General features: G+C 38.2%; 1 protein-coding gene across 1 annotated transcript in view; it reads right to left on the reverse strand.

The window, feature by feature from the left end:
• Nucleotides 1–13828: 13828 nt before the first annotated feature.
• The window catches only part of DPY19L2 (dpy-19 like 2), a 94302-nt gene continuing 87064 nt past the window's right edge, over nucleotides 13829–21066 (reverse strand). Inside the window, exons 20-22 of the mRNA XM_047097360.1 lie at nucleotides 20535–20634; nucleotides 19071–19196; nucleotides 13829–13979 (exon numbers count right to left, since the gene is read on the reverse strand). Coding sequence (XP_046953316.1) covers nucleotides 13829–13979; nucleotides 19071–19196; nucleotides 20535–20634 — 377 coding nt within the window. The remainder of the gene's footprint in view (nucleotides 13980–19070; nucleotides 19197–20534; nucleotides 20635–21066) is intronic.

Raw genomic sequence — 21066 nt, forward strand, 5'->3', positions numbered from 1 at the left:
GCTCCCCACTAATTAGCTTCCCATGGGTGGGAATGGAAAGAACCGGGTCCTGCTGTGGGCGGGAGCTCCTGGGTTCTCAGAGGACCCCTTTGCCTCCTTCCCTTTCCCTCCCGCTGTTGGCCCAGTGGAGACTGGCCCCCCACCCCCAAGTTCAGCCCTGCCTTGCACTCCCACAGCCTCCAGCAACCCGGAGAAGGTCTGGGATGAGAAGAGCTGGGTAATTTGCTTGCTCAGTCGTTTTTGAGACGGTTCTTGAGATGAGCTTTGCAATCCGAGTCCTTTAACAGCAGGGTATTTACCGTATTTCTCACTTGCAGGAGTGTCCATGCCTTTATTCTCAGCCAGCTCTTCCTTGTTCCTCATTGCCTTCACCGCCTGGTGGTCAGTGTCCTGGATTTTGGCCTTCGGGATTTGTTCTAATCACGTGTGGCAAGACACGCAGACATGGCAATGACTTTCACGAAGAAAGGTCACCGGTGTCCGAGAAGAGGGGGCATGCATGCCACACCGCATGGGGAAATGCCAAGGCCAATGAGGAGGCAGAGGAAAGTGGTGGGAAATGGGGGTACATGGATTTCTTGTGGTTTCTGTGGGAATAAATGGGCAAGCAAACGGAAATAAGTTTAGAATTGCTTAATTTGAATAATTCTAGCAAGTTCTGGGGCATAGGGGGTGTCCCTAGTTGCCTGGTACCTGGCCCTGGTGACTGGAGCAGGTGGAGGATGGCCTGGAAGGTGAGAGCGCATCAAACAGGCAGTTGGGGGTGTGGGCTATGGATCGGTGAGTTTGCATATGAAAGGTGTGCTTGTGGTTGTTTGCTGTCTCTGGGAATTAGCTAACCCCGAGAGAGGCCGTCCTCCTGGGACAGCAAGGGCCCAGATGTCAAAGCATCAAAATAGAGAACACGAAAATCATTGCTGATAGGTCTTTACTGCTACTCCGTCCATCACCAGCCATGTAAGAAGTATTCACAAAGCACTCGACTGGGTTAAACTGGACTGAATGCAGGGTCAAAATGTGTTATAAAGAAGGGTGCCTGCGTGGCTCAGTCAGTTAAGCTTCCAACTCTTGATTTCGGTTCAGGTCATGATCCCGTGGTTCCTGAGTTTGAGTCCCACATCAGGCTCTGTGCTGACAGCACAGAGCCTGCTTAAGATTCTCTCTCTCTCTCTTTCCTTCTCGGTGCCCCTTCCCTGCTTGCCTTTCTCTCTTTCTCACAAACAAATAAGATAAACACTCAAAACGTGTTATTAAGAAATCACCAATTTCAGCTTCTGGAGCTACCTTGAAAAAACATTGAAACTTTTCGAATGAGGCGTATGCTGCTAGACAGTCTATTTGCTACCCATTTTCGCTTTTGTCTTTCAACAATAAATATCTTCATTATTTCATTTATCTCCTACAATGTCTCGCGGAGATAGACCTTTCCAGAACTCCGGGGCTCGCATATTTCCCACCCGAATCCAAAAGCTTCAGTCATTTTGACATTTTTGTGGGCTTTTAACTGCATCTCTTTTCTCCTCCTCCTGAAGGAAAAGTGTCAGTGCCAATGAGTCATACACAGATCATGGGCTTTTTAGAGCCGAAAGGCCCTTAGAAATCATCTAAATTGGAGTGAGTTGCCTGAAAGAGAGGTGTTCTGCTCTTCAGGAGAGAAGTAGCAACAAACAGGAAAGATAGACATGTGTCCTGAAAGAATGGACTACATCAGCGCGATACTGTAATACATTCAGTTGCTTTTTCCTTTTCATTTCCAGACCCCCATTGATTTCCCTTATCTGCCCAGTTCTGGTTCTCCATGGGAACCATGCATGTGGGGTCTGTTTGTATAGATAAATTCATTCTGGAAACGTGTGCCAAGTACTTATGAGAAGCCAGGCATTGACCTGGTCTTGGGCATGCAAAGAAACTGCTTTCTTACTAAGGCACATTTTGTACCCCTGAGGAAAATGAAAGAAAGTGGAGAATAAAGGCACCAAAATGTTGTCGATTCTGCAATGGGAGTCATTATCAGTAGAGTGGAGACCTAAAACAGGAAGTAGTTTCATCCTTGCCTGTTTTCCTGATCTGGGAAACAAAATAGGTGACTTTGTAGAAAGTCCTTGTATACTCTACTCTCATTAGACGATAGTCTAAGGTCTGACGTATCCATAGACTCAGTTGAGAAACTTGTTATAACACCAAATTTCTTGCCTTTACTGTGGTGCCTATATTAATTTGCCTGCAGGAGGGAGTGATGTTGACAAAAAGTCTCTTCATGGAGGGCCTCTTTCTACCTCCTGCTTCTGTATGGCCCTGCTTCTGGCATACTGTGGACATGCTGAGTATGAGTGTGGGCTTCTGTATGTGTGTCAGGAGATTTAAAAGTATGGAAGTATTACACATAGAATATGTTATTTCATAGGAGTGTATGCGAATCCGTAATTATAAACCACCTTGGATGAGAAAGTGGCATCAGCTAAAATATTCTGAAATTGAAGCTGAAGTTTGTTTTTCTCAGGTCGTCGTAGTAGAAAAATAACGCCCAGAGAAAAATCACCTGTTGTGGTAAGTAAAAGGCATGGTCAGTACAGGGAACAGAGTGTAGAAAATCTGGGTCCAGTTAGACTGACTCTCCAACCTATGTGGATGATCTGAGAGATTGGTCTCATAACCCAAGTTTCCTACTGGAAATGTCCATGGCTCTACCCAATTGTGTGAATAAGACGTTCTGGAAAATGGTTCCAACATGGCGCAACCCGGAGAATTACTGTGTCAGCCGCCACTATTTCCCTCTACATCTTCTCTCTTCACCGTCCCTCCCCTTCTCACCCCGTTTCAGGCATCAGGAATAGGAGGTAGGAAAAAGAGCAACATACTTATTAAAGAATCAAGCCATGAACCTTTGCCTCTGGTTACCTTTTTGGTTTCTGACTCTCTCAAGACAAATTCACCTGCCGAGAAAACAGAAATTTGCAGAAGCATTTAACAAAGTCCTTCCAAGAGTAAACACAAACAGCCACCTTCCCTCATCCTCCACTCAACGAGGCTGTGACATTAGGTGAAATTTGTGCACAGCACATCAACTCCCATGATGGTATTTAGATTTGTTTCCAATTGAGAAGCTGTTATTCATCTTTTTCAATTTGCTTTGCCTTTGCTGGTGAGAAATTTGTCAGAAGCAAACTCTGGAGGCCTGGTGTTGTTGTGTTTCTTATTTTATGCCTGGAGGTAAAGACCACCTGAGTAAATTCAAAGTTATTTGAAAACTTAAAATGCCACTATACTATAGCAACCTGCTATTTTGCCGGTGAAGCTATAGTCATTTATTTAGACTGTGTTCATCTTCTGTGTCTGGCATAATGGATTTTTTTTCAAAAAAAAATGTCTTTTTTCAATGTTTTATTTATTTTTGAGACAGAGACGGAGTGTGAGTGGGGGAGGAGCAGAGAGAGAGGGAGACACAGAATCCGAAGCAGGCTCCAGGCTCCAAGCTGTCAGCACAGAGTCCGACGTGGGGCTCGAACCCACGAACCGTGAGATCATGACCTGAGCTGAAGTCAGACGCTTACCGATTGAGCCACCCAGGCACCCCTGGCATAATGGCTTCTTAAAATTAAAGATATAAGTTAGCCCTCATCAGAGAAACAACACAATAGTAAAGCTTCCCAAATTGGCATAGTGAAGTGTTGTAAGTAGACTCCGGAGAGGACAGACGGTCCCTGAAGAATAAGCAAAGTATTGAGTGGTGAATAGAAACCCCATCCAGTCAGCGGATGCCCTGTGCTGATCTGATTTTAGCAGGAACAATGACAAAAAGAACAGCAAGCGACCTGCTGGGCGCTTACTCTATTTTATATGCTTTATGGTATTACCTCATTTTTTACTTCCAAAGACCATTTTGAGGGATACAGTTTAATATCTCCATATTGCATATGAGAAAACGTGTGAACATTTAAATGAATTGCCCAGCTAGTAAGTGAGAGTGCAGGGATTCCAACCCAGTCTTAATCTACATACTACTATTTTGTATTTGTTCCTCAGAACACCCAGATCCAGTGCTGGATACCTAGAAAATAAATTAAGAATATGTTGATCCATTTTTGGATGATTTACCCATGTAGTAGAGACAGAAAACAGGGAAAAAAAATGACCCAAAGGGATTACCAAGCACCCTATCTTTATTTTTTTTCCTATATCCTAACCATGTTCTATGTTATTCCTTCATGCAATATTTACTGAGTGTCTAGTATGTGCCAGGTACTGTGCAGGAACACAGAAATAAGTAAGACACAAATCCTGTATTTAAGTAGTGCATAGCTCAGTAAGGGACGCCTGAAGGCAAACAATTTTTTAGGTTTATTTATTATTTGAGAGAGAGAGAGAGAGAGAGAGAGAGCATGTGTATGAGTAGGGGAGGGGCAGAGAGAGCCACATCATGAGATCATGACCTGAGCCCAACTCAAGAGTCAGATGCTTAAGAGTCTCAGCCACCCAGGTGCCCACAAACTGACAATTTTTAAACAAACGACATGGCAAGTGGAGTGCCATGAGCAAACCACGGAAGAGCTGGGCAGGACCAGTTTCCAAGAGGAGGGGACTTCTGGGCAGAGACTAGAAGGATCAGCCTCAAGAGGAAGGAGGGCAGGTGAGACCTTGATAGATTGAAGGGAGGATGGGAGGCCGGATGGGACAAAGAGAGGCTGGAGATTTCCAGCAATTCATTATTACTGGAGTGAAACGTGATGTTGGCTGTGTCAGTGATCCTGGACAGGGAGGCAGGGCCGAAGCCAAGAGAAGCTCCTGAGACATGAAGGGAGGGAGCTAAATGGAGGACACGGTGCAGATAGAGTGGGTAAAACAAAGAAGAGCCTATTCTGTTCCAAAAAAAAAAAAAAAGTGTAGTTCGTGTCTTCGAGTTCTGTTTGTCCTTGGATTTCTCCCACTTTCTATTAAAACAAATGCAAACCAGCGGCTTTACAATTTTTATAGGTTATTTCATGACAAATGTTATAATATGTCACTGCCAGCAGATGGCACTAAGTATATACAAAATGAACATTTTGCGCCCTCCTTTTTTAGTGGCTCTTCCTATTTATTAAAAAAATTAATCCAGTTTTCATAATACAGTAAACCATTTTGGTAAGTGTGGGGAGTTAACAAGTCTGTATTTCAGATTAGTTTTGCTTTTCACAATATTGGAAAGAGTCTAACAAAGCCCAACTCTTCATTTAAAATAGCTGAACTTGGCTAGTTAGTTTTATGACCAAATTTCAGCATTTAATGCTTCATATAATTGTACAGTGTGAATGTACTATTAACGGTTTAAATGCCTGGCCTCTTCTGTTCTCAAAGGACTTTTCTCCATTTGGGAGAACTCTGAAATTTGACAAGGGTCCAGAACCGTGAGAAAAGACGGTCGTCTCAAGGCATACAGTCCCCTCTCTTGACAGTAGCTGCTGTGGGATAGCCTCCTAGGGATTACTTTGGGGACTCCGGTAAGGTTCTAAAAGGAGAGGAATTTCCTTGGTGGCATCATCTCTGAGTAGTCCAGAAAATTCATGGGAAACTAGCACGGGTGGGTGAAGGAGTGAAAGTAGGTTTTCCGCAGTCAGGTTTTCTCTATTCGTAAGCCCCCACATACACAGAGAATGGCAGAAATCACTCAGACAACCCGACAGACGGACACAAAAGTCCGAACTTGCTTTGCTTATGATCGGGGCCAGCAATCTACCCAGGTTAGCTCAGGTTCTCCAACAAATAGAAGCCGAGATGGAGAAAGGAGGGCACGGGGCTTGACGGAAGGGGTCATGGCTGTGGCAGGAGGTAGGACTGGGTGCGGCAGCCCGTGGGCTTTGAGGTCCATCTGATACCCGGGAGAGGAGGGGCAAGGGACTGCCAGGGAGACCTGCCCCGGTCTTGGCTTACTCAGTGAGGAGCTTCAGAGAAAAGGTTGCCGTTCCGAGGAGTCCAGCACTGGGTAGAAACAGCCAGGCCCTAGTTCCCACCATGCTGTCATTAGCTTGGGACAGCCCAGAAGAGTGTGGCCACTGCTTGATGGCCATGCCAGAAGCTGCAGCTGCAGGTGCTATAACCGGAGGCCATCAGTTAACTGTCCTCCTGCAGTTGAATAGTACGTTCTTCTTTGGAGGAATATCCTAAGGGTGGTGTGCCTTTGTGACAGCCACACGGTCCCAGCTAAAAAGGGGACCTTGTTAAGATCCCCTTTGTATTCCTTAGATCTCCCTGATGAGGGAACAGGTTTTTGTTTGTTTGTTTTTTCCGATGGCTGAGGTGCTAATTGTGTATAGACTTTAGTTCCTGTGTCCTTGGGCCTGGTTCAATTCAGTATATTCCACGAAGGGGCTTTGCAGCTTCATTTGAATAAGCTCAGTATCTATAGATGAGTTAGCTGTAGCTCTTCCATGGAATTTTTCCCCTTCTATGAAGATTTTCAAATAAAGGCCATTGTCTATATGGGTTCAAAGGATACAAATGAATTTTAATCTCAGCCAAGCATAATAACCCAGTTTCTGCAAAAGCTCCTCTAACATAATTCAAAGTCAAATAAAAATGATCATGTTATTTGCTCTTTTGGATTATTACTACCTTTCAGAGCTTCCTTTTGTTAACATCCAATTCAGAGTTGACTCCATGTCTTTAGAAGTATTAAAATGGATCGCATGTGGACTACTTTATAACGCACTTCCACATGGAATACCTTGTTTGATCCTCACAATTCTGGAAGGAAAGCCTTATGAACAACTTACAAAGAAATGGAGGCCCAGAGTTATCGGATTGGAGAGTAAGGGTGCGTTTGTGGTCGTCCCGCTCCAGAGGCGTATCTTCCTTTAAACCCCACTGCTTTCATGACCTGCTTGCCTGTCTCTCCAGTTTCTAGTAAGTACTTCAACAAGCACATGCTGCCATTGAGCCACGACACAATTCCTGGACTGAGTCATCTGCCTCAATGGTTCTGGGCTCTTGTGCATGCTGCTCCCCCTACCCGGAAAGTGCCTCCCCCCTTCCCCTATCCATTTAGCTGGTTACTTCCTACCTTCCCTTTAGGATACAGATCGAGGAGCACCTGTACTAGAAAAGTCTTATGTGAAGTGACATGGTCTGCTCAGGCGTCCCTTCTATCGTGCGACCAGGGCATTGGTCACAGAGTGGTTATCACACACAAGCTTCTAAGCTCTTTGAAGATAGTTCCTTTAAAGGGGATGCGGACAGGGGCGCCTGGGTGGCGTAGTCGGTTAAGCGTCCGACTTCAGCCAGGTCACGATCTCGTGGTCCATGAGTTCGAGCCCCGCGTCGGGCTCTGGGCTGATGGCTCAGAGCCTGGAGCCTGTTTCCGATTCTGTGTCTCCCTCTCTCTCTGCCCCTCCCCCGTTCATGCTCTGTCTCTCTCTGTCCCAAAAATAAATAAACGTTGAAAAAAAAAATTAAAAAAAAAAAAATAAAGGGGATGCGGACAGACTTGCACACTGTATCCACACAGCAGACTGTAGTTTTTCAACAGAAAAACAGGAATCTGAGAACTGTAAGGCATTCAAAGAGTATTAAGTATCAAATGTTAATACTTGATTAGACCAGGGCGCCTGGGTGTCTCCATCAGTTAAGCATCTGATTCTTGATTTCGGCTCAGGTCAATGATCTCATGGTTTGTGAGTTTGAACCCCATATGAGGCTCTGCATTAACAGTGCAGAGCCTGCTTGGGATTCTCTTTCTCTCTTTGCCCCTCCCCTGCTTGCTCTCTCTCTCAAAAATAAATAAACTTAAAAAAAAATGCTTGATTAGACCTCATTTCAAAGAAAAGCAATGTCTTCTGTTCAATATTACTGAAACCCAGGCTAGAAATTTTGCTCTCTTGGGGAAAAACAAAAACAAAAACAAAAACCTCTTAATGGATGTATTAATGTTAAGTAGGTACATTGTGTATTTTTTTCTAATTTTGATAGTTAACCGCCAGAAAAGATGAAGAAGCAATTTACCACAATTCAAGAGAAACAGGGAGCCTAATTTGAAGTCCTAAGCAATGTACTACTTAAAGTTGAGTAATAAAAATCTTGGCCTTAAAAATAAATAAAAACAAATTTAATTTGTAATTTTCTTGTGTATTATAGAACACGGGTGTTTAATAGACACAGGCCATCACATATACTGTGTTGGGTAGCAAAAACAGAGTTCTTGTCATGTGGAGGCTATTTTAAGGCCACGAAGAAGTCACATTATTGCTCATTATTATGAATTGTAATACAATTTCTATGAATGATGTCTTTCCTCAAAGTCCAATGAACCGTGATGTGGTAATTTTTAAGAAGTTATACTCCTTTTTCAATACTATTCAGGGTTTTCCAACTTTCCCTTAATGCACGTAAATTACTTTCATAGGAAACATTTTTTAAAAAATCAAATTTCTATAAAAAATTCTACCAAGTTTGTGGTGTTCAATAAAGGCACTGTCACATCACCTGCTATTTGAAGAAAGAAATCGCACGAACGGAAGCTCAAGAAAATCTACAGTCTGAAGTTTTGTTTGGCTGGCTAGACTATGGTCATCAGAACAACTCGTGATGCTTGCTTAGGCACCCTGGGGCCACTGAAAGACAATCTGAGGTTTAAGAACCACTGATATGCTAGCACAGCCCCCCCCTTTTTTTAACTTAAAAAAAAGTGAAGTGGCCTATATATTTATACACACACCCATCTTTGATAACTCAAGTTTTTTATTTTTAACATATTTAAAATTGAGTCCTGCTGATACATGAATGGATCATTTTCACTTCTGTACAATATTCCATTGTATGGGATTCTTCATTATCTGGTCTACTGGTGGCCCTTGGGTTGTTTTCAGCCTTTATTCTCCTGAGGTACAAATAATGCCTCCATATATATTCTTGTAATTGTTTTCCTTGGCGTATTGGTACAAACATTTCTTTAGGGTGATTGTTGGTTGCAGGGACTACACCCTCTCAAATTTACTAGGTAATAAAACATTATTTTCTGAGATAGCTGTACCAATTTATCCTCCGTACTACAATTTTGTGAGCAACAATTTTGTCGCTCCTTGTTTTCACCATTATTAGACTTGCACATTTTGTCTTGTGTGTGTGTTTTAACGTTTATTCATTTTTGAGAGGCAGAGAGTGCAAGCAGGGGTGGGGCAGAGAGAGAGGGAGACCCAGAATCTGAAGCAGGCTCCAGGCTCTGATCTGTCAGCACAGAGCCCAACGCAAGGCTCGAGCCCAAGAGCTGTGAGATCATGACCTGAGCCGAAGTCGGAGGCTTAATTGACTGAGTCACCCAGGCGCCCCTGTCATGCGGTTTTAATTTGTATTTTCCTATATTCTTCTAAAAGTTTTAATGTTCTGCCTTTTTCATTTAAGTTCTTGATCCATATAAATTTTATTTTTATGCTTGAAGTTATATACTTACCGGTTCTTTTCAAATTTTCCTTTTGTTTCTCATGGTTAAGAATTTTCAAAAGGATTTTTCTTCTCCCTTATCTCTTACCCCACCTCTTTTGAGGAGACTCAATGGATTTATCAAAGAATATGAATGGAGCTCCAGAGAATATACTTTTTAACGATTAAAAATACAGGGAGTTATTACTGGACATAAAACTCCACTAGTTCACACGAGGCCAAAAACTGTTGGAAATTTACTAATTTCTGTATCCTACAAAAAGCAACCCAGTTTAGATTAATAATAATGGTTTAAGAAATTTCAGTCATAGGGGCACCTGGGTGGCTCAGTCAGTTGAGCGTCCGACTTATGCTCAGGTCATGATCTGACAGTTCGTGAGTTCGAGCTCCGCGTCAGGCTCTGTGCTGACAGCCCAGAGCCTGGAGCCTGCTTCAGATTCTGTGTCTCCCTCTTTCTCTATGCCCCTCCCCCATTCACGCGCTGAATGATAAAACATTCTTTACTATAAATAAATAAACATTTAAAAATAAACATTAAATTTTTTTAAATGTAAAAGAAATTTCAGACATAAACATAGCTTAAAAAGTTTATAGTATCGAACCATGAAATGATGATCACTGCATCTTTATTTAAACAGCTGAGGCACTGAGATTTTAAAACTTGATATTTAATGTTAAATATGACATACTGAATATGGTACAAATGATAAACTATTTTAGACAGTTGACGCATGGTCTCCAGCCTACACAGTAGTAAGAATATACTAACTCATATGGCATCTTCATCAACATTACTAAACAGCGAAAAACTAAAAACTCACTAAAAACCAGTACTGTACAATCTCAGTGCTGAGCTGGACACATATAAATGTGGATGAATATAAAGGGGCGATACACAAAGGGAAATGCAACCATTTAACAAGCATGAATAGGTACCCAACCTCAGAAACCAGGGAATTAGTGTGAATTAAAATAATAATGAATAACATTTCAGGTGTCACAAATTTGCACGCTGACTTCTGGTGGTGTATATAATCCCTTTGCAAAGGTAATTTGAGGCAAACTGCATTGTAGACTTTAAGAGTATCCACATTTCTTGGCTGAAACTTAACTTTATGGAATCTATCCTACGGAAATAATTTGAAAATTAAAAAATCTTAAGGTACTAGGATATTCACTGTAGTGCTGTTCTACATATATACATACATGAAGTAGCAAGAGTGGAAATAGCTTGACAATGCTTAAGAGACATATTTATATACATGGTCTCTACACACACACACACACGGGGTATTATATAGTACTATGAAAAGAGTCTCTGTAAAATACTTCCCTATGTATTGCATAAAGAAGAAAACATAAAAGTGTTTAAATTATGTTAAAAGAAGAAAACAAGCAAAATATGCATCCTTGATAGTAAAGTTGGAAGAAAACAATGACACAACTGAGTTTGTTGAGTATTTCCCCCCTTCTTTCAAGTATCTTTATTCAAAATTAAAATTCTGAGTTTGCATTGCTTGTATAATAGACACCTATCAATTGAAATATAATTTTTATTAAAATTAACATGAAAAGTACTCCATGCTTTTTGATGTGGCATCTGTTAGCGGCAAAAGAGTAGAAGGCACAGCAGTCACTGATGCTGTAATCAGAAGATGGAGACATGGAAGACGGGGAGGATTGCCGGAGCTTGTGTGCAACTCACTTCTAGCCGTAGTTTCAAATGCGTGTGCATAAATATGATCATCAGAAACTAAGGGAAACACTTCATTGCATTGGGGAAAATCTACCCATGACTCAACCCACAGTGTTCATGCACAGTCTTCACATTTCAAAGATATAAACGACTAAATATATGCAGGCGAGAGGCCAATAGCATTTGTACAAAAGTAAGGCGTAGCCCAGTATTCCTCTTTATTGACAGAAAATAAAGGTAGAACTCTTTGAAATGTTGAGATGAAATAACCAACCATGTAACTTGATATTGTTAAGCTGGTTATTTGGTGAACGGGGAGAAGGAGCAATGGAACTAACATTTTTGAGTGCACATCTGTAAGTGCCAAACACTTTACTACATTATCTTACATTATCTCATAATGATGCTACCGAGTGGGTAGTTTGGGCTCTCATTTACAGAACTGATTTACAGAGTCCGACTTACAGGTGAAGAAACTGAAGCTCATAGTCATGTGACATGGCCAAGCTTAATTAGCACAGTGCCTGGCATATAGTAAGGGCTCAATAAATACCTTTTGAATGGATGGTAGGTGATATACCCAGTAAAAACAAATGCCAGGATTTAAAATTAGAGCTATCTGGTTACAAAGCCCACACTATTTCCTTCACAATACCCCGACTTCTGTGTGAGACGATGCAGAATTGTTTTTAAATGGCTAACTAAGAAAGATCATTGCCAATGTAAACATGGTTAATAAATTTAGGAACCTATGATTTGTACCTTCATACCAGATTTATTTCAAGGTCAAAATGTATGCTTAGTAAAGGATGAGAAAAGATAGAAAACACACAGAGGATCTTCAAGGGCTTTTTTTTAATTCTTAAAAATATATAGTACATGAAAGTAACACAAATCCATATCAATACATTATATTTGCATGAAACATTTAATTAGTTAATATTGTTCTTCCCTGTTTTGGTTGTTGAATTCTACCAGCTTCTTTAAAAATATTTTTATGCCAATATCATCAAAAATGTGTTACTTTAATTTTATGAATGTCAGGTGCTATGTCTCTTTTCCTTCTTTGCCCTACACACCGAAAAATTATTTGAAAATGCTAAAATAGTAAAATGTTTTACTTTCTTAGCTGCTCTGCATCCTGTGTTAAAATATCTGACAACTATACAAGTTGAAAATAATAAATACATGTAAGTACACTTGTATAAAATATGTTATTAGGTAATACAGCTCTTCTTTTAAAAAAATTCTCCCAAAGTTTGAAAAATATTTCCTATGAAAACATCATCCAAAATGTATTTTAATTTTTACGAACGTTAGGTGTTAAGTCTCCCTTTTCTTTTTTGTCTCATACCTAGGCCCCAGTTACTGGAAAATACTGATAAAATGTGGTATGCTTTCTTAGCAGTTTTGTAACCTGTATTAAATGAGGTATTTTACAATTATAAAAGTTGAAAAGTAATTTTATTCGTTTTCTTGAATATAATCTCCTACCTACCATATATGAACTAATCTATGGAATTAAGTCATTTGTTATCTCAATGTAGAGGGCCAAGGACATAAGGGAATTCCAAAGACTCTGAGATGATTAACTTAAAGCAGATAGATACTAAAATGCTACAGATGTGGCATATTTACTATCAAGCACAGACAGTCTTTGCATTTGGCAACATCTTCAAGATAACTATTTCCCACTGCCAAAGCACTGTTGTTGCATAGGTTTTATATTGGAGGAGAAGATTTATAAAAACATCAATGTCCTCATCCAAACCCAAACATAAATGAGGATTTAGAAATTTGTTATTACAAAAGATGGCGATTGGAAAGATAGTAATCGGAAGGAAAGACTATGTCCAATGAGTGACAGGGCTGTCAAGATGAAAACGCCTTTGCTTCATTCGGGATCTAGAATCTTAAAATCTCATATGACAAATTTAACTAGATTTTCTTTTCTGATTATGTTTAACCCCAAAAGTTGGTCATGTACCATAGCAATTTTTATCTGGATGTTAAAAGAAAAACCACTGGACTATAAAGATAGATTAATAACCTGTTGAACTTAGGTTGGGAACTAATCAATAGAAAATACTTATCTGGTTGGGTAAATAAATTTCAAGAGATACAAAATAGGTTGTTTTTAAAAATATTTAAACTGAAATGATAAAAAAATATTAAAAGCTATTAAAGATCTTTCCTGAGGGTTAGTAAAAGCAAAAACAACCTTAATAGACACGTGGTTACACACAAATTTCCTCATGGAGGTAAAGAAGTTGTGATCAGAATCAGGATTTTATGGAAGTGTCTTTCAGAAACTGCATTAGTCTATTCTAAGTGGTTTAAAGAGTTTGAGCTGGTACATGCTGGTACCAGAGAAAATCTGAAATAATTCACCTAGTTGGATTCAAAAGGACTCACATCTCCCCTTGATTTATTAAATCTCATTGTTCTTTTACATGTATTTTTCTTTAAAACTTTAAGATGGACATTCGTTTCTGCAGAATGAGATGATTTCGTCATTTAAATAACAAGCTTAATAAGGCTGACATTCAATGGAAAACAATGAAACAATTTACCTTTTAGTAATCAGAATAACTAAAATATTTTTATTATCTTCTTTTTAAGGATCCCTTATTAAAGCTTGTGATTTTCTTTTAATGTAAATAAGCCAAAGTGATGGTTTTCTACACACCTCTTTGCATCCCAGTGTGATAGGTAGTCTCGTCGTCAGTTAACCTTTAATACTCTGTACATACTATTTTGAAATACTGTGGTGAAGTAGGGCCTCGGGTCCGTGAGCAAGACGCTACATAAGGGAGGATTAGCTGTATTGGAAGGGTCTTCCACATCCCAAATTTCCAGCATACTGCACCCAGGCCTAAAAAAAAAAAAATATATATATATATATATATATATATATATATATATATATACCTATATTAAAAATGCATTCAGATACAGGGGAAATAGGTAAATTATAAAGTAGCTCCAAGTTTGGAGCCAAAGTCAAGACTAATTTATTTATTTATTAAATAAATAAATAAATAAATAAATAAAGTTTGGCTCCAAACTGAGCCAAAGTCAAGACTAATTTATCTAATACATGTTTTAAAGCATCATTTAAAAAAAATATCAGTTCAACATTTAGAGATAAAAATGAAATTATGCTGCATTTTCCTGTTCCACTTAAGCAAATAATCAGTATATTATTAAGCCTACCAATAAAGGTCCAATATACATTCAGAAATACATATTTAAAAATTTATTTTCAAAATGAAATATAAATAGATATATTTTCAAAGTGGTGTCACCATCCAAGCATAAGGGCCATGAGTAGTAGGAGACAAATTAAAGGAGAGCTAATCTGATTCCTGATGAATTTCATATTTTTGAGCTTAATCTAACTTAGATTACCATGAAAACATATAGTCCAAGGTGAGGAAAGAAAGCTCTTTTGCCAGATTTGTTTTCTTCAACCCTTTCCTATTTTGGGTGGCTCTATGATTCAACTGCCTGGGATAATATTTCCCACTAGAGAATAACCCCACATGAGAGTCAGTAAAGGGAAGAAGTCAGAACAAATTGACTTAAAAAAAAATTTTGTTAAGTTTATTTATTTTGAAAGAGAGAAAAACAGAGCACATGAGTGGGGGGGGGGAGAGAGAGAGAGAGAGAGAGAGAGAGAGAATCCCAAGCAGGTCCTGTGCTGTCTGCACAGAGCCTGATGTGGGGCTTGAACTCATGAACCGTGATACCATAATCTGAGCCAAAGTCAAGAGCTGGATACTTAACAGACTGAGCCACCCGGGCACCCCAAATTGACTTTTATTTTTCAATAGCTATATTGTATACAATTTATATACAATAAAATGTACCCATTTTATGAGTAAAGTTTGATAAATATGGGCAAATATGTATAGGTGTGTAAGCACCACCATAATCGTAATACAGAAAATCCCCAGCACTAAAACAAGTTCCCTTGAGCCCTTCTGCTGTCAGTGCTCTCGCCCAAACTTAGCCCAGGAAAACACTGATCTTCTTTCTGCAATATAGTTTTGCCTTTTCTAGAATATTCTAGATATTTATATTCACTACAGCTTTCATGTGTTACTCACGTGATAACAATTCCATCCCTTTTCTTTCAATCTATACATGTATTTGTACTTAAAATGCATGTCTTAACAGGCAGCACATAGTTGGATTTTGCTTTTGTATTCAGTCTACTACTAATCTCTGCCTTTTGATTTGAGTGTTCAGTCACATTCTTATTTGTGATTACTAAACGTTGTTTGATTTAGGTTTGAAGGTCACAAATTCAGAGAAGTTCTTCAAGAGCAAATTTTTCTCAAGTTTCTCCCTGCTTTTGTGTCACTTTCTAGAGACTTCAAATAGTTGTTTTTAATACCATTAAACCTAACTTTGCATGCATCCTGTTAACTGAAGCATCTGCATATTGGAACTATGTCCTTGCTTTGAGTAGTGCCATGGTAACTCTTAGAGGACACAGTTCCAATACACATCAGTTAACATGACGCTGAGCTCCATGGAACCATGCAAAGCAAGAACGCAGCTTTGACATGCTCAAGTTTCACCTAATATAGTACCATGCAAAGTGAAGAGTACCTGTGTTTTCACCCGATTCTTATAACTGTAATATCTGCGAGCATTAACTCAACCTTTTCCTGCCAATATTAACTGAACTCCTTCCAAAACTGGTTTCTTATGGGTCTTATGTTCAATTTCTTAGGGCCTTAGACAGACTAATAACTCCTAAATCCAGTTTGCCCAAACTAGAAAATCCAATTCACACTTTTCATTATTTTCCTTAAATCACACAGCCTTAGGGCTTTCAGGTAAGGAGTATGTGATACTTAATAGAACAGAGTTGTGAAGAAAAGCAAAAGCAGCCAATTTTGTAAAAAGATTGCCTTGAGAGAAAATGTGCTATTCCTTCTTTACAACTTATTCCTTCCGTTCTCAGAAGGCTATTAGTGATAGCTGTAAAAATGTTTTTCTAAGTACCAGAATTTTAGAAGAGTTCTTCTTTGCATAAATATTTACTTGTATATTTAGAGTAAGTTGTTTACATAATTACATAAGTAAAAACACACAGATCTCAGTGTACAGCTCCATGAGCTTTGACAAATGCATCCACCCGTATAAAAAACATGTCAATCAAGATAATGAACACTGTCATTCTTCTAGGAAAAAGAAAAAAAGTTCTTGAATCCCTTTACAGAGTATTCCCATCACCACCTCCACCCCCTGCTCCATCATAACCAACTGCTATTCTGGTTTTTATTCCCATGAGTTTTGCATATTTTCAACTTGATAAAATGGAATCTCATAGTAGGTGCTCTTCTGTGTTTGGCGTCTTTCACTCAGTATGTTTTTGAGATTCATCCTTTTTACATTTCAGTAGTTTGTTCCTTTTCATTGCTGAGTAGCATTCCAGTATATGAACATACTACAGCTTGTTTATTCATTTTTCTCTTGATATTTGGGTTGTTTCCAGTTTGAGATATTATGAATAAAGCTCCTATAACATCCTCTATGGATATTTTCATGTCCCTTGTTTAAATTCCAAGGAGAATTGCTGAGTAATAGGCCAGAGATATGCTTAAATTTTTATAAGAATCCTCCAAATACTTCTTCAAAGTGGTTGTATCATTTTTACTCCCATTGGCAATGTGGGAGATTTCTAGCATCCTTGCCAATATTTGGTACTTTCATTAAGATTTTATCTGTTCTACAGTATATGTTACAGTATCCCACTGTGGTTTTAATTTGCATGTCCCTGAACACTGACAATATTGAGCATCTTTTCATTACTATTCACATATCTTCTTTCATGAATTATGTCTGTCCAAGTCTTGTCCATTTTCAATTGTGCTATAAATGTATTATTTTATAAAATTTCTTCATACACAAAATATGTGTCTCCTTCATCAGATACATGCTCTACAAATATTGTCTCCCAGTCTATGGCTTGGCTTTTCATTTTCCTAACAAGATCTTTTGAGGAAAAGATTTCAATTTTGATGTGAACGATTTATTGATTTTTTTTTATAATGGTTAGTGATCTGTGTTCCAAGAAATCTTTTAATTTTAACTTTTACATTTAGTTCTGCAATCCATGTCAAGTTAATTTTTGTGTATGGGGTAGTATGGGTCATGGTTCACTTTTTCTTTGATACAGATATCCAGTTAGATCAGCAACATTGTTGAAAACACCTGTTTTTTGCATTCAAGAAAAAAAATACTGTTTTAAAATTTTCTCTGCATTTTTTCTTTGATCCGTAAGTCATCCATAAGTTTACTGCCTTATTTCCAAATATGTATGGATTGACTAGATATCTATATTTAGATTTATAATTATTAATTTCTAACTTAATTCTGTAGGACTTCAAATCTTTTAAACACATTGAAGCCATTTTTATGGCCCAGCATGTGTTTTCTCTTGATGAAAATTCCATGTGCCCTTTAAAAGAATGTGTATTCTGCAGAATATATCTTCCTGTACTGTTCTATAAGAGTCAATTAGGTCAGGCTATTTGATACTTTTTGTTGTTTCTATCTTTCAATCCTTACACTCTTTTTATCTAATTTTCTCAGTAGAGAAAGTTAACATTTCCAGCTATGATCAAAAATTTGCTTATTTTTCTTTTAATTATGCATATTTCTATTTTGTGCACTTTGAAGCTCTGTTTAGATGCATACATTTTAATTTTTTTTAACATTTATTTATTTTTGAGACAGAGAGAGAGAGCATGAACCGGGGAGGGTCAGAGAAAGAGGGAGACACAGAATCTGAAACAGGCTCCAGGCTCTGAGCTGTCAGCACAGAGCCTGACGCGGGGCTCGAACCCACGGACTGCGAGATCATGACCTGAGCTGAAGTCGGACACTCAACCGACTGAGCCACCCAGGCGCCCCTAAATGCATACATTTTAGAACTGTTACATATTTTTGATGATGAATTAATTCTTTTGACATTATAAAATGTCCATCTTTATCTGTGGTAATATGCCTTGACCTGAAGTCTACTTTGTCTTATTAAATTTTAAATTAATGGATGTACACATACATTATGTTTCTGCTTCTTTTACAAGATGCCATTTCTTCCTAGATATATTTATTAGATATTAAAATTAGATATAAAAATTAGCTACTAAACTTGTGAACCTAGCTCTTCAAAAATGTTCTATAGTTGAATTCCTAATTACCTACAGGAGAAATGAAAATTCTTAATGTTAGGCCTAATACGACAAAGAACCTCTTAAGTCAAGGAATCTAAAAAAGGCCTCAAGATAACCTATTAGAATTTTGTGATTTCTAGAAACTATACTTAAGAATGTTTTTTTACTCTTTTCTCTTATCTGAAACTTTTTTCATAAGTCTTATAAATTTAATGCTATCCACTTGTAATAACAGAATGCTAATGTCTCTATTGCTGTAAATTCAAATCTTTATTTCACACATCTAATAAAAATTATCATTAAGAATTTCAAACACTATGATAGAAAGCTACATTATGATGCTAAATTTAAATGAAAAAATCTGGAAGCTAAAACACACTATAGTTTTTAAATGATATTTACTTTTCTACATGAAATGATTTTAAATGCAATAGTGTTTTTTTTTAAGTTTATTTATTTTGAGAGAAAGAGAGAGAGAGAGATTGAGCAAGCGAGCAGGAGAGGGGCAGAGAGAGCGGGAAAGAGAGAATCGGAAGCAGGCTCCACACTGTCATGGGGCTTGATCCCAAGAACCATGAGATCATGACCTGAGTAGAAGTCAACTGTTACACGTTTAACTGACTAAGCCCCCCAGGCACCCCTCCCACAATAGTATTTCAGTGGAATTTGTTTAGAATAAAAATTCTTAAAGAATCACAACTACTATAATAAAGTAAAACAGTTGTGGCTTAAAGATATTCCATATTGTATAGCACAGGGCTCATACTCACTTAGTTCTCACAACACACCATGCCTCTTCCAAGACATAATAATTCACATGTAACGCCAACAATTTATCTCTCACTTCTTTTGCAGATTTTCGACTGTATGTGGAATAAACTATTTTTGTCCGGGCCCTTTACATTCAAAACACAAGTTAAATGTTTTAAAATAAATTAGAATAGACTAGAGAAATTTTGCTAGCAAATCAAAATCTTAATACTCACTGTATAGAGCATTCATATATATGACCTCAAGCAGCATGAATGTTTTGGGGATAGCATAGATTATTTTTGGATAGCAGTTTCCACATTCCTACTTAATTGTGCATGTGCTAAACCTTACAGTGGTTGGAATTTTGTATATACTGCTTGTTAGTGCTTACTGGAACAGGCAGATATAAACTGGTTTAGAGTCTAGAGCTGGGTAGCAGGATAATAGTTCAGGATAAAAAATTTGCTTTGTATAATGCATAAAATAATTAATCTGCTCATGGAACACATTCAGATAGAGGCTGAACGAGTGGAAACGTTTCAACAGATAATTTCATCTGTAGAAGCTCTGAAAAGCATCTGAATTGAAGTTGAAATGTAGCCAATCCAACATTGAGATAGAGGGCATCTAGTGTAACAGTCAGGTAGAGAAAATATCTTAATGGAAGTGTGAGAAACTGGATTATTTACCAAAATTTGGTACGAAAGATGATTTGGCCTTAAACAGGTGTTTTTATGAAATCCTGAGCAATTACCATTTATGCATTGGGAATTTCTTAAAATTTCAAGCATATGGGATGTCCAATGTCCACAACCAGACATAAAACTTTAAATAATTTAAAATGTTACCTCTAACAATAGGCCAAAGATGCATTAACAGGAAAAGATTACCCTGACAATTACTAAAATGATTAAAATAATTTTTAAAGTCAGTTATTTAAGGAAAACAAAACTTTCACACCTCAGTAAAAACCTGAGTTCTCATAACTGGCTAACAAAAAAACACCCTAAATTTTCATAAGTGCATACAGTATATAGCAAATTTCATATTTTTTTTTGTTTTTAAAAAAAACTAGGTATAGACCACCAATAAGAGGGAGAATGGTTTCTTAAATCAGGCAGAGGGGCTTGTGGAGTCCAGAGCAAGGGCTAGCCAACTACGCCCATGGGCCGGATCCATCCCATCTGCCATGACTAGTACTTAGCAGTTCTACTTCAACAGAGACACACATGCAGGCTAGTCATGTGACATCTTCACTCTGAGAAAAATTAACCTTTTTCCTTTTTTCAGAGGTTTATTAAACATCCTTTAGAGTCAACAGGCACATAATTATACTTTCTGGATGGTTATTACACATTTTTAAACTACCATCATGAGTATGAAGATGAGAACATATGCATGTGTATAAAACCTTCCCCATTTCTAAGAGCCGATATAAGTTGTAAGCGTGTCTAGTTGAAACATTTCAATCAGTTGCCAACCTCAAGTCTGCATCCTCATAATGCGGATGATTCACAATGGGGTGAAGGGTAGACAGCTTGACACTGGCCATTGTAGGCATGGCACCGGCAAAAACAGCATCTGGAAAGCAAGAATATATTCCTTAATGCCATATTTTAAAGAGAACAAAGGTTCTTTTTCATCTATAATATTTGAACTCAAATTAAGAATACAAAATACATTTAAATAATCATCACTGGCACTGTTCTTATTCTTTGCTCAATATTGTCGACTATAATAGGAACCAACTTTGTTATCTCTGCGCGAGGAACTGTGTGAAATATTTTTACTAGGATTAAAAAATCTAGCTCGCACAACTCCGTAAAGTGTGCTATAGGTTATTCTTGTTTTGTAAATGAGGAAACAGACATCACAGGGGAGAGTGACCTGCCCAAGACTACACACCTCGGCAGTGTCAGAGCCAACCCTCTTAGCTGCTTCACTACCGCCTCCTGCCATGGTCAAGCTCAAGGTAAAGATGATACTACAAAAATTTCATATCTCGTCCTGATA

Source organism: Lynx rufus, unplaced genomic scaffold (assembly GCF_022079265.1).
Source record: "Lynx rufus isolate CCGP_SWC_20201006 ecotype Redwood Valley unplaced genomic scaffold, mLynRuf1.p SCAF_4, whole genome shotgun sequence".
NCBI classification, from domain to species: domain Eukaryota; kingdom Metazoa; phylum Chordata; class Mammalia; order Carnivora; family Felidae; genus Lynx; species Lynx rufus.